Raw genomic sequence first — 13,556 nt, forward strand, 5'->3', positions numbered from 1 at the left:
TGCTAAATAAGTCTCTTTATGAATCCATGAAGCAACTGGCCTCAGACGAACCCTGTCACTTTTAATGTAGAGAACACCAACTCCACAAACTTTGTTTTCCTTAGCTAGGTGCTCCATTCAAAATTCAGCTGCAACTAGAGCTCAAAGGAAGAGTCCTAGACGGGGAATTACTTTTGCTCATTGGTTGGTTGGGGTGTTCTGGTTTTTGTCTTTGCTTAAAATTGCACAGCAGCATTGAGAATCCATGTTTTTACACCTGTAAGTTCTTAGAAGAACTTCTAATCACTCTTCTGCCCTCTGATGAGCTGAATATGAGAGCTGGAGAAGTAGATGAGAGAAAAAAGCTGAAACCAAACCCAGAAACTTGCCCCACAGCAATATGGATGTAAAGCAAACAATGCCCTGCAGTTGCTTTTAAAGGTTTGTTTTTTTTTTTTCCTCTCCCTCGAGAAAGTCACCATCAAACATACACTTCAGTCATAATATTTCAGAGCCAGGGAGTTACGTTTTGAGCTTGAAATGCAGTGGTGAGCTTGAAAAACTTGTTGGCGGTGGTACCTCGGGAGTTTTCAGAGCCTAGGACAGTCTGACTGAGGCAGGGAAATGGGGAAGAGGTGAGTATAGATAGGTTTACCAGATGACCCACCATCAAAGAAGGCTAGAGACTGGTGTTGGCCCAAGTCAAGCCTCCAAGCCTTTGTCATTTCTTCAACACACATGCAATGGAGACTTCTACAGTGTTTGGAATACCTGAGGTCAATACATTTGGCTTCTGAACATGACACACATATTTACCTGGTGAATTCCACAGAATAGTACTGAATAGGAGAGCTTCCTTCACTCTCTCCAGGTTTCCAAGACAGGGCCACCTCGGAATCAGAAACCACAGTGACGTGCGGCTGCTGGGGTGCTGTTGGAGGCAGGCAGGAGTCTAGGCAGGACAGCAAACAACTGGAGTTGGCTGCAGTCTTTGCCGTTGGAGAGGTTTCATGTATCCAAAAAACACGTGCTTTCTACAACCTAAACATCTCTGTTCAGAACAGCCTCTCAAAGTCCAAACCAAAATAAGCATACACCCAAAAATCATAACTGGATTCTCCACTGGATTTGTATAAGGTTTATCAATAAGTGCTGATCTTCCCTTCCTCCCCAAGCCCCCCTGGCTGGAAATCCGACTAAATTAAATTATGTGCAGACTATTGACCCCAGGACACACAGTACTGTGTACCCTTTAAGACCTCTGTGTGCGTGTTGGAATTGATATTTACTTGAAAGTGAAAGCCACTCAGTCATGTCCAACTCTTTGCGACCCCATGAACTATACAGTCCATGGAATTCTCCAGGCCAGAATACTGGAGGGACGTAGCCTTTCCCTTCTCCAGGGGATCTTCCCAACCCAGGGATCGAAGCCAGGTCTCCTGAATTGCAGGCAGTTTCTTTATCAGCTGGGCCACAAGGGAAGCCCAAGAATACTGGAGTGGGTAGCCTACCCCTACTCCAGCAGATCTTCTCAACCCAGGAATTGAACTGGGGTCTCCTGCACTGCAGGCGGATTCTTTACTAACTGAGCTATCAGGGAAGCCCCTTGATATTTACTTATGAGGAAAATGAAATGCTTAATGTAATGGCACTTACTTTCCACTCTTCTGTGTGTGGACCTCCTCCCTTCTCCCCACCCCCATCATCAGAATACATACCAATGGTGGGACATCTGGAAAAGCTCTCATGTGTGAAGATGTAGGATGATTCTATCACCCCAAGGTCACTGCCGTTACTATTTTCATATCCAGACTTTCACATCTGCCAGCTTTACACTGTTGCTTCGGCCAGAAATATTTTTCCTGCCTCCTCTTCCTAGCAAAATCCTATGCAGATTTCAAAAGCCAGGCCAAAGATATGGTTCTTTCTGAAACCCTCCTAAGACTTGGGGTGAGGAAGTGCTCCCTCTGAGTGCTCCAGAGCCGTGAGTGGACTCAGATACACCGAGTTACACGCTAACCATGCACCTCTCCCTCCCCAGGGAGCTCCTGAGAGCGACGATGCTTTCAGACCACCTGTGTCCCCCAGTACCCACCGCACCACCACCTCAGTGAGCATTTGTTAGATTTCCCTGGCCTGTAAAATCTCTTTTTCCACCCCTCTTCCTCACCTTCTTAATTCCCACTTACTTATCAGATGTCTACTTAGTAGTTACGTCCTTAGGGAATTCTTACTGCACCTCTATATCGGATCTTACAAAAGAAGATCTTACATCATGTTGGAAAACACTTGTCATTATCTATGGCCACACACTAAATAGATAATATCTTGACCCATCCCGCTAAGTTTTAAGAGGGCAGGGGCTGTGCCTGTTTTGTTCACCACTGAATTCCCAGAGCCTAGTGTAGCACAGGGCCTGGCACAGAGTCGATCCTCATTGGTATATACTGAATGGAGGAATGAATGAATAGCCCTAAATAACAGTTCTTATTCTTAATGAATCAGACCCATTTTACCTTGGGGCAAAGTGGTAACATGCTGAGGAGAGCTAAGCCGCCCTTTGCCAGTCTGGCTGTAAGCTGCCACGCTCACGCGGTATTCAGTGCCTGGTTTCAAATCTCCGATCACTTCCTCCTGTAGATGACCAAACATGAAATGTATCAATGATCAGAAGTTCCTTTGAGACAAACCAGACAATTTCCATGAGGGCTGCATCTTGAGGCCCTTGTGAAATTTGCTTGGGAGATTGTTTTGCTTTCTCTGTGTGCATGTGTGCTAAGTCATTTCAGTCATGTCTGACTCGGTGCAACCCTAGGGACTGTAGCCCGCCAGGCTCCTCTGTCCATGGGATTCTCCAGGCAAGAATACTGCAGTGGGTTGTTGTGCCCTCCTCCAGAAGATCTTCTCGACCCAGGGATCAAACCCACGTCTCTTATGTCTCCTGCATTCGGAGGCAGGTTCTTTAGCACTAGAGCTACCTGGGAAGTCCTTTGCTTTCTCTAGGATTGGCCAAGTATTTTAATTTGCAAAGAGAAAAGCATCATGACGTATTTCCGAAGACTAGTGAATTATGTTTTATTGGAATATATACACTGTCCTAGAACTAGGACTCATTCACCTTATCAGCTGTTGCTCTTAACATCTGAGTTCTTCAATAAGAGTACTAGGCTGCTGGAGAAGGCAATGGCACCCCATTCCAGTACTCTTGCCTGGAAAATCCCATGGACGGAGGAGCCTGATGGGCTGCAGTCCATGGGGTCGCTGAGAGTTGGACACGACTGAGCGACTTTCCTTTCACTTTTCTCTTTCATGCATTGGAGAAGGAAATGGCAACCCACTCCAGTGTTCTTGCCTGGAGAATCCCAGGGACGGTGGAGCCTGGTGGGCTTCCGTCTATGGGGTCGCATAGAGTCAGACATGACTGAAGCGACTTAGCAGCAGCAGCAGCAGGCTGCTGGAATTCAGGTAAGGATCTTTTCCAGGGTTGGAATCCTCCAGCCCTTTCTTTCCATTTGCATTTCACCCATGCTCAGGTACTAGCCACAACAGCAAACTGAGGTCTTGATTTGCATCCATAAAGGAGGGACTCAAACTTTGGTTCCCAAATTGCATCAGAATCACCATGAGGGCTTCTTAAAACAAATTGCTAAGCCGGGCCCCCAGGATTTCTGATTCAGTAAGTCTGGGAAGCAGTCTAAGAATCTGCATTCCGAAGAAGTTCCCAAGTGATGCTGCTGGTGGGTCATGGTGGGTCTTCCCTGGTGGCTCAGATGGAAAAGAACCTGCCTGCAGTGCTGGACACCTGGGTTTGATCCCTGGGTTGGGAAGATCCTCTGGAGAAGGGCATGGCTACCCACTCCAGGATTCTTGCCTGGAGAATCTCATGGACAGAGGCTCCTTGCAGGCTTCAGTCCATGGGGTCGCAGAGTTGGACATAACTGAGTGACTAACATTTTCACATTGAAAACCACGAGGATGGATGAGGAATGTGTGTGTGTGAACTTCACCTGCACAGAAGCCTTGACCAAGAAGCCCCAGTTGAAGTGGACTCACTCCATCTTGAGGCCTGTGTGTGCTTGTGTGCTAGTCGCTCAGTCGTGTCTGACTGTGCGATGCTCTGGACTGGAGCTCTCCAGGCTCCTCTGTCCATGGAGCTCTCCAGGCAAGAATACTGGAGTGGGTAGCCAATCCTTTTTCCAAAGGATCTTCCTGACCCAGGGATCAAACTCAAGTCTCCTGCATTACAGGTAGATTCTTTAGCATCTGAGCCACCAGGGACACCCCAACTGCAGTCTTCAGTGCTATATAAGTGGGAGCCTAGGGCACATTGGTCTCAGCACATTGTAGTGAAAATGATACTCACATGGAATCTATCAGTCCTGGGCTTGAATCCTGACTCTGACACTTACTGTTAGCTGTGGCCTTCACATTAAATACCCAGAGCATCAGTTTCTTCCTCTGTAAATGGGGATGATGGATAACTATCTTGCACAGTTATAGCATTTGGGGTAATGTGTGTAAAGTCACTGGTTCCAAGGCCATCCTCAAGCAACAGGATTGTAATGATTATTGTCTTAGACACTGAAACGCCTCCTCTTCTCCACTTATCTAGGTCCTACCACTTCTCTGAGGCCCAAATATCCCCTTGACACCTGACCACGCAGATTCAATCTTACCCCACTGTTACGCCACTAAATTAGCACTTTCATATATTAAAATTTTACTATTTCTTCCATGGGATTACAAGCCACTTGAGAGCAGCCATCCTGTCTTATATTTCTTCACAACATCCCCTGCAAATGACTAAATAGTCATTGTTGATAAGGAGAACTAATCAACTGATCAACAAAACTTTTTAAAAAGATTCAACAAATAATTATTGAATACTTACTATAGTAGCCGTTAACCCTGAAAGCATTTTAAAAACACTCAAAGATCTAAAAATAAAATACCAATGCTAGATTCTACTCCAAATCACTTAAATCAGAACTTGAGGGTGGGCAGGCCTGAGTCTGTTTAAAGCTCTCCAGGTGATGCTAATATGGGTAGCCAGGTTTGTGAACCACTGGTCCTGGGCTTGCCTCACCTCTGAGTTCCACCTGTCTCCCCTCCTGTCTTCCTCCTGTATCCCCAACCTCTCCCTTAACTACCAGATCCTTTATTACTGTGCTCAAGTCACTCTCATTTTCAAAGCAATCAATTCTTCGCCACCATGCATGCACCCCTGTCACCTCTCCAGAGACACAACCCTCCTGAAGAAGTTGTCTCCACTTACTCACCTCCTGTTCCCTCCTCACCCTGCTCCCATCTGGCCTCTCCTCACTACAAACGACTGAGATGTTTCTACCAAAGTCGCCACAACAACTCTGCGGTCCACCAAGTGGGGATGTCTCCATCTTTACTCGACTTTTTGCAGCTTTCAATACTGTGACCCACCCTTGCCTCTTAAATCTCTTGGTTCCCTTGGAAACCGTGTCTGTTCCTCCTCGTCTTTTTTCAAGTATCCCTCGCCCACTCCCCATTCTCTGCTGGCCCCTTCGGTGCTGGTCCTTCCCAGAAGTTCACCCCTCACCATCTCCTCTCACTCTGTAGCCTTGTTTAGGTGAGCTCATCTACTACTCCCTTAGCTTCTGGCACCTTCGAACGACATCTCCCTCCATCCCCAGCTCTAAGCTGCCTCTTCATCCCCAGTCATGAGTTTATGACTGCCTCTTGAGCTTCTCTACTCAACAACCACGCAACTCAAGTTCAACATAACCAAAGCTCACCTAATCACTCCTCCTCCAACCACCAAAAACAAAACAAAAAGCTGCTTCAACTGTTGTGTTCTCTCCCTCATTACCCAAACCAGGAATTCTCAACACTTGTTCACCTCTGCTGTCTAACCATCATTCAATCGAGTACCAATACTCTTTCATATCACATGAATCTGTCCATGTAGTTTCATCTTCACAGCCATTTAAGTCCAAGTCCCCATAATGACGGCAATGCCTCTGACTCTCCCAGCTTCCAATACTTTCTGCACATCCAATCTGGACTCCACACTGCTAGAACAATTTTCTTAAACCCCAAATATGATACCATCTTTGCGTCCCCCTGGTTATTCTTCCAGCATCATCCCGTGCCACCTTCCTTCCTTACATTCTGCATTCCAGTCACACTGAAGAACTTGGCAGGGCTCAAATTTATGCCATTCAATTCCTTGCCTCGGGGCCTTTGAACCTGCGGCCCCCTCTATGAGAAATGCCCTTCTCTCCATGTCTGCCTGGCTCATCCTTCATGACTCAGTTCAACTGAGACATTACCTCATTTCTCTGGGCCCCCGACCCCAGTCTGGGTAGGTGTCCCTCCTCTATGCTTCCCTGGTGCCCTTGGTGTACCTCAATGTAGCACCACTCACCTTAGACTGTAATTGCTCATTGGTCACCTTCTCCCCACCCAGTTGAGGGCACAAGACAAGTTCGTATTCCTCTGGCATGCCAAAGCTTAGAATAGCATTGCCAGACATGGAGCAAATTTTCAAGCAATGCTTTTATGATGAATGAATAAATGAACTAGTGAATGAATGGAAGAAATGAAACCAAGATGTCTGACATAAACAGATTACCTCATCAAGAACCAGCTTCTCCTCATAATCCCTCCGACTGGATTATCAGCTTCTATATCTCTGCCCTAGACCTGGAGTTAGTAATACAGAGACAAGGCTGACTTCCTTTTATCAATCTGTCTCCAGCCACATCCACCTGCCTTTTGGACCTGCTCCCTCCTTTCATTTGCCTTGAATCCTTACTTGGGCCATTTCTACAGCCTCCGGGGCGGGTGTGTGTCTCCCGTCTTCCATCCCTTCTCTCCCCAACGACTCCATCCTCCATGTAACTGCATGAAGGGTCTTTGCTGAACATATGGTGCTGTTTTCCCAGCCCCACAGCCCCACCCTCGCCCTTGCTCTAATTCTCTGCATCTGTGCATCCCAGTCCTACCATCTGTCTCCTGGGGCACGTCAAGTTGGGTGGTGAAGAGGCTGGAGGCAGCAGGTATAACAAGACCGCTGTCTCGCTCCTCTCCCAACCGCCACTCCCAGGTTTTCCCCAGAGAAGCAAAAATACACTTTCAAACCAATCCAATGCCCTCACAGGCTTTTGCTTTAGAATTCTTTCCTCCCGTGAAGTCATTACCCTGTATGAAGTATGGGGGTGGTGATGCGGTTTTATGGACTACTGCAGATATTAGCTATGCATCAATACCAAACACAGCACCATTAATTACCATTTATTGAGTGTTTCCTCTGCTCCAGAAACATACAGAGCCTGATTTAATTCTTCCGTCAGCCCTGTGAGGTAGGTATCACTCTTATTTTCATTTCCAGAGGAGAAAACTGAATTCTGAAAAAGTGAATGATTTGCTCAAGGTTGTATATTTATTAAGTGGCAAAGTGGGGATTGGAACCCTGCTTTGTTTGACTCCATGGACAAAGTTCTAATTGGATAATACATGAGTGAAAAATATTAAATAATATTTAAATGAACAAAAATTTATAACATAAACACTGAAGATCAGATTATTTTATCTGTAAACAAGGAAATTTATGTTATCAGAAATGTAAAAGTGATCATTAAAAATCAAGGGAAATTACAGAAATAAAAGTTCTTAATGTGGATGAAAAAACAACTAAATTTTTTGTTAGACATGGAATTATTGGCATGACCTTTAGCCCAGGTATATTCTGAAAGGCGAAGTGTTACCCTCCCAGAAACTATTTCCAGTCTTTTCTGGTCTTTTCCTGAGCTGACAGACTGGTAGGTGAGCATAAGGGAGTGAGGTTAAGGGGACTGCGTAGCTGGGGTTATTAAAAGAGAAGCTGGAGTCAGTGCTTTAACCGTCTCTTCTTCCTCGTGCATCTCTCCTTCCAAATGGAATCCCTCAGAGAGTATGACTTGTGATAACCCTTGAATTCTTTAGTAAAATGCTGCATAAAATCCCACAAATCTTTCTACTGCTGTCCTTAAATGTCTCATGGCAACTACTTCAGCCTTGCATCAAACTAGATAAGATGCTAAATATACCCTTTTCAAAGTAGAAAAACAAAGTGTTTTGTTGTCTTATGGAAGTTTGAAAATGAGTCAAAATACTTTTCTCTCTTGGACCTCTTTCTGCACACAACGGTGAAAAACAAAGAAAAAGAAATTACTTTCTTGGAGTAGAAGCCTGAATGAATTCCAGCCTCCTCTGGGCCCTCCCATCCTTTCCTTAGAGAGAGAGCAAAGATGGGTGCACTGCTGCAGAATAACTGGATTTTGTGTTTGTCTCATGCTTCTGTGTGCTCAGTCGTGTCTACTCTGTGATCCTGTGAACTATATAGCCCGCCAGGCTTGTCTGTCCATGGAATTTTCCAGGCAAGAATACTGGAGTGGGTTGCCATGCCCTCCTCTAGAGGATCTTCCTGACCCAGGGACTGAACTTGCGTCTCCTGCATTGGCAGGAGGATTCTTTACCCTTGTGCCACCCTTTACCCTTGGGTTTGAGTGAGTGAAGTCACTCAGTCGTGTCCGACTCTTTGCGACCCCGTGGACTGTAGCCCCCCAGGCTCCTCCGTCCATGGGATTCTCCAGGCAAGAGTACTGGAGTGGGTTGCCATTTCCTTCTCCAACCCTTGGGTTTGGGGACCGCTAAACTTTCATTCTACTTCATACTAGACCCAATGTACAAAAACAACCTGGATAGCTATGTAAGAGGAGCCCCTGAAAAGACAGGACTATTCTTAACTGAATCCCTGTTCCCTCTCCAATGATGAAACTGTATTAAATGGTTCTGAACTTAAATCTCTGACCCTGAATCAGATCTCACCTTTAACCCCATTCATGCTGTATTTTTTTCCTACTACTGGAAAACCAAGTCATTTGTTCCCAGAAATGAAGTTGGATGTTGTCTTGTTCACTAGTCTGGTCAGGTGGTCCCTACAGGAGGGCATCCAGTAAGCACAGCGGAGAGGAGGCATGAAGTGGGAGAGCGCTGGACTAGGGGCCAGGAGACCCAGGCTCTGCACCCAGACAGCTGTGCAGTTTCAGGGATTCCACTTAACTTCTCTAGGCCAGGGTTTCAACACGGAAATTTTATAATTCTTTTAAAATAACCTTCACTAGTGGCTAGTGACCTTGGATTCAACATCACATTTGACTTCACAAGTCAAATCTGTGCTTTGGTTGCCTTAATAGAAGTTGGGACTATTTAGCATCAATAGATGGGAGGCACAGGGAAATAGAAAAGGGTTATCTCCCAAACAGTCTTCTTTCAAAGGTCCCAAGGAAGGCAGGGCAGGCCAGAGTTGGGGGAAGAGTTGGAAGGATTTCCATTTCCCGAGTGGTCACAGAAAGAGTATCATTCAGGGTTTTGTAAGAAGGGCAGCATTGGCTTTGGGGCTGAACAAACCTCCCTTATATGGATCTACCCTTATCGAAGGACAGTCAGTATCCCTGTGGCTTGATCACTAGAATGCACAGATGTTTCCATATGCCACAGGGAACAAAGAAACCCCCAGGTGGAAACCATTACTAACCAGCCCCTTTGTTTTACAGTCAAGAGATGTTTACAGGGGCTCAGAGACTTTCCCACAGTTACCCCTGTTCTAGTGACAGAGCTGGGACTCGATGCAAGTCCCATGATTCCTGTCTGCTTTATCTCTTAACCTTGGGTAAGACCCAAATAGCATCACTATTCTGGGTCAGCCAGACCGGTGAAATCCACGGCAAGGTGATAGTTTATTCCCCCTTAGTTAGCAAGACAAAAATTTACTGAAATACCCAAAGAAAACATAAGAACTTTCTATTTTATCTCCTCACTTAAAATTTGGTAGGATTTTAGAATGTACACAATATATTAGTAGAGTCGCAGATATATAATTTACAAATACATATATATATTGGTACTCTGGTATATATTCAAATAATTTTTAACTGATGTGTGTGCATGGGTGCTAAGTTGCTTCAGTCGTGTCCACCTCTTTGCAACCCTCAGGACTGTGGACCACCAGGCTATTCTGTCCATGGGATTAAAAAGTGTGGATACCAAATGCTAACCAAATCAGAAGCTTTTACACAGGCAGAGTATCAAAGAAAATATCAGAATTCCACCTACTCTCCCAGGTTATGGAGAAGGCAATGGCAACCCACTCCAGTACTCTTGCCTGGAGAATCCCATGGACGGAGGAGCCTGGTGGGCTACAGTCCAGAGGGTCGATAAGAGTCGGACACGACTGAGCAACTTCACTTTCACTTTTCACTTTCATGCATTGGAGAAGGAAATGGCAACCCACTCCAGTGTTCTTGCCTGGAGAATCCCAGGGACAGGGGAGCCTGGTGGGCTGCTGTCTATGGGGTTGCACAGAGTTGGACACGACTGAAGCAACTTAGCAGCAGCAGCAGCAACCACCAGGTTATTTTGGTCAATTCTTCATTTGAATCAGACTAACCATTTGTCAACCCAATCCTCTGTTTGGCAATCAGTCCAGAAAGTCAATCAACCAGGTTTAGATACCCAGTCTGGTCTCATTGACAAGGTCTAGAATTGTTAGAGAAAGTGAGGAAAGAAGAAGGGGAGGTGGGGGAGCACTTTCTACAGGGATTGCTGGCTGAAATACTTTCTCTCCTTTTCAATCTTTTTCACTTTGGGAGCAGAACTTAAATTACTTCAAACTTTAAAAATATTGCTTTTAACTTTACTCTTCCAGGTGAAATATAAGCCATTTTTTTCTAAATGATTAAAAATTCACCCGTATGCCCAGCCTTTGCTGCTTCCCCTAGAACCAAGCACTCTCTGTGGGCCTTAATCGATGAGGAAGATGCAGGAAAAATTGACACTTTGATGAACAGAGACCCCCTGACTCCTAGGTTGGGGCAAGGGTTTAACTTTTTGAAGCATACTTACAAAAATCATCTGATGATCCAATCGTCCCTGGAGAGGAGAAAAAAAAAAAAAAACAAACAATATGAAAAGGAGAGGAAAGTAAAGCTTGCAGGAACTAAAATGAACCCGTAGTGTGGCTGCCCTTCTGCCATGTACAGTCAAGGGCAGCAAACGCACACCTCGGCAATGTGAATTCTCTCAAACCCTCACTCAGTTCTTATTCTGCGCCAGGTGTGGTGCTGAGGGTTCTATGACCATGACCTTGTTTAATGTCCACAACATCCTTACGCTGTAGGATGATGCGAGTACAGAGGGTCCCAAACTTTTTCTGTTCTCAGGATAAAATAATACTGGATTAGCAGCACCACCAATCCAGAAAAAACTCCCTAACAGTTCCGTTTATTCAATAGTTATACCCCAAAGATTTGGTAGTGGAAGTTTACACAGATGTTGCTATTTCCCGTGCAACATTCAAATATTCCACAAAGCCCCTGTGAGTTTGCTGTAGAGCCCTGGAGTACCATAGTACACAGGCTGGGAACCACAGACACACTACCCATGATATAGACCCTATTCAAATCCCTGTTCTGTTGATGAGGAAGCTGAGACCCAGTAGGGGCACCCAGGGGGTTTGTTATCATACAGGAATCTGAATGCATGTCAGCCCACTCTGCTATACCAGACCTCTTCCCTCCCCCTTCCTGACTCATTGCCTTTATCGCTAATCATCATTTCCTCTCTCCACTCTGTGTATTCTGCAATCCCCCTACCCCACCCAAACACACAAGCACAAGAATGTGTATGCACACTTGAGTGTTCAGTCCCTTGGTTCAAATGATTTGAAGTCCCCTGTCTTCTTTGCCTTTTCCAGAAACTGCCCCTGCTTCAAATCTCAGTCCCAGATTTTACCTCTTGAACACCTGTTCCTATACTAATCTCTCTATCTTCAAAACCTCAGTCTGTCTGGTAAGTGGCATGTGAATGAAATCTGGTCTCACATTGCTCTAACCGTTTTATCTAGTGTAAAGGTGTGTGAACACGTACTAAGTTACTTCAGTCTTCCTACTCTTTGTCACCCAATGGACTGTGGCCCGGCAGGCTCCTCTTTCCATGGGATTCTCCAGGCAAGAATACTGGAGTAGTATTGGCATTTCATTCTCCAGGGGATCTTCCCTATACAGGGATCGAATCCATGTCTCTTATGTCTCTTGCATTGGCAGGCGGGTTCTTTACCACTAGCACCACCTGGGAGACCCAGTGTAAATGTGATTTCCCCAAAAGCTGCCCAAGAACAGCAACCATATGTGATATTGTCCTGGGCAGAGTGGCAACTGTGAACATTTGTTGAAATCAGCAAGGTAATCAAATACTACAATTTGGTAGCATATTCTAACCGTTAGGTATAGTTAATGGAAAGAATAAAGCCTTTGAATGTGTGGATCACAACAAATTTTGGAAAGTTCTTAAAGAGATGGGAGTAACAGTCCAACCTTACCTGTCTCCTGAGAAACCTGTATGCAGGTCAAGAAGCAATAGACATGGAACAATTGACTGGTTCAAAACTGGGAAAGGAGTATGTCAAGGCTGCATATTGTCATCCTGTTTATTTAACTTATATGCAGAGTAAATCATGTAAAATGCCAGGCTAGATGAATCACAAGCTGGAATCAAGATTCCCAGGAGAAGTATTAACAATCTCAGATATGCAGATGATACCACTCTAATGACAGAAAGCAAAGAGGAACTAGAGTCTCTTGATGAAAGTGAAAGAGGAGAGCTGGCTTGAAATTCAATATGAAAAAAATTAAGATCGTGACATCTGGTGCCACAACTTCATGGCAAATAGATGGAGAAAAAATGGAAACAGCAGCAGATTTTATTTTCTTGGGTTCCAAAATCACTGGATGGTGACTGCAGCCACAAAATTAAAAGACACTTGCTCCCTGGAAGGAAAGCTATGACAAACCTAGAAAGTTTATTAAAAAACAGAGACATCACTTTTCAGAGAGTTTTGTACAGTCAAAGCTACGGTTTTGTCCAGTAGTCACGTACGAATGTGAGAATTAATAAAGAAGGCCGAGTACCAAAAAATTTATGCTTTCGAATTGTGGTGTTGGAGAAGACTCCTGAGAGTCTCTTGGACTGCAAGGAGATCAAATCTGTCAATCCTAAAGGAAATCAACTCTGAATATTCATTGGAAGGACTGATGCTGAAGCTGAAATTCCAATACTTTGGCTACCTGATAGAAAGAGCCAACTCATTGAAAAAGACCCTGATGCTGGGAAAGACTGAAGGCCAAAGGAGAAGGTGGGGGCAGAAGATGAGGTGGTTAGATAGCATCATCGACTCAATGGACATGACTTTGAGCAAACTCTGGGAGCCAGTAAAGGATAGGGAAGCCTGGCGTGCTGCAGTCCATGGGGTTGCAGAGTCGGACATGACTGAGCAACTGAACAGCAACAACAACCCAACTGCCCCCTCTTAGGACAGAATGAACCACAGAAGCTGGGGCTGAGGGCTTCTGAGGCAACTGAGGGGTACTTAAGCAAAAGTCTGAGAATAAAAGCAGCATGCAAAATACAAGCAAGCTGAAGACATGCATCTCTTCTTTTTGAGTCATGAGTGCTCTGGTAAAAATAGCCAGGGCAGGGCTCAGAATGCAGTCTGCCCTGGGTTT

At 45.1% G+C, this 13,556-nt stretch overlaps 1 protein-coding gene across 2 annotated transcripts in view; it reads right to left on the reverse strand.

Annotated features, from left to right (window-relative positions):
* EGFLAM (EGF like, fibronectin type III and laminin G domains) overlaps positions 1–13,556 on the reverse strand; it is a 195,819-nt gene that overhangs the window by 111,597 nt on the left and 70,666 nt on the right. For both annotated transcript variants that reach the window (XM_055554439.1, XM_055554438.1), the window contains exons 4-6: positions 10,900–10,926; positions 2,496–2,613; positions 796–931 (exon numbers count right to left, since the gene is read on the reverse strand). In XM_055554439.1, the coding sequence (XP_055410414.1) occupies positions 796–931; positions 2,496–2,613; positions 10,900–10,926 (281 nt within the window). The remainder of the gene's footprint in view (positions 1–795; positions 932–2,495; positions 2,614–10,899; positions 10,927–13,556) is intronic.

The sequence above is a fragment of the Bubalus kerabau genome, chromosome 18, assembly GCF_029407905.1.
Source record: "Bubalus kerabau isolate K-KA32 ecotype Philippines breed swamp buffalo chromosome 18, PCC_UOA_SB_1v2, whole genome shotgun sequence".
In the NCBI taxonomy this organism is placed as follows: domain Eukaryota; kingdom Metazoa; phylum Chordata; class Mammalia; order Artiodactyla; family Bovidae; genus Bubalus; species Bubalus kerabau.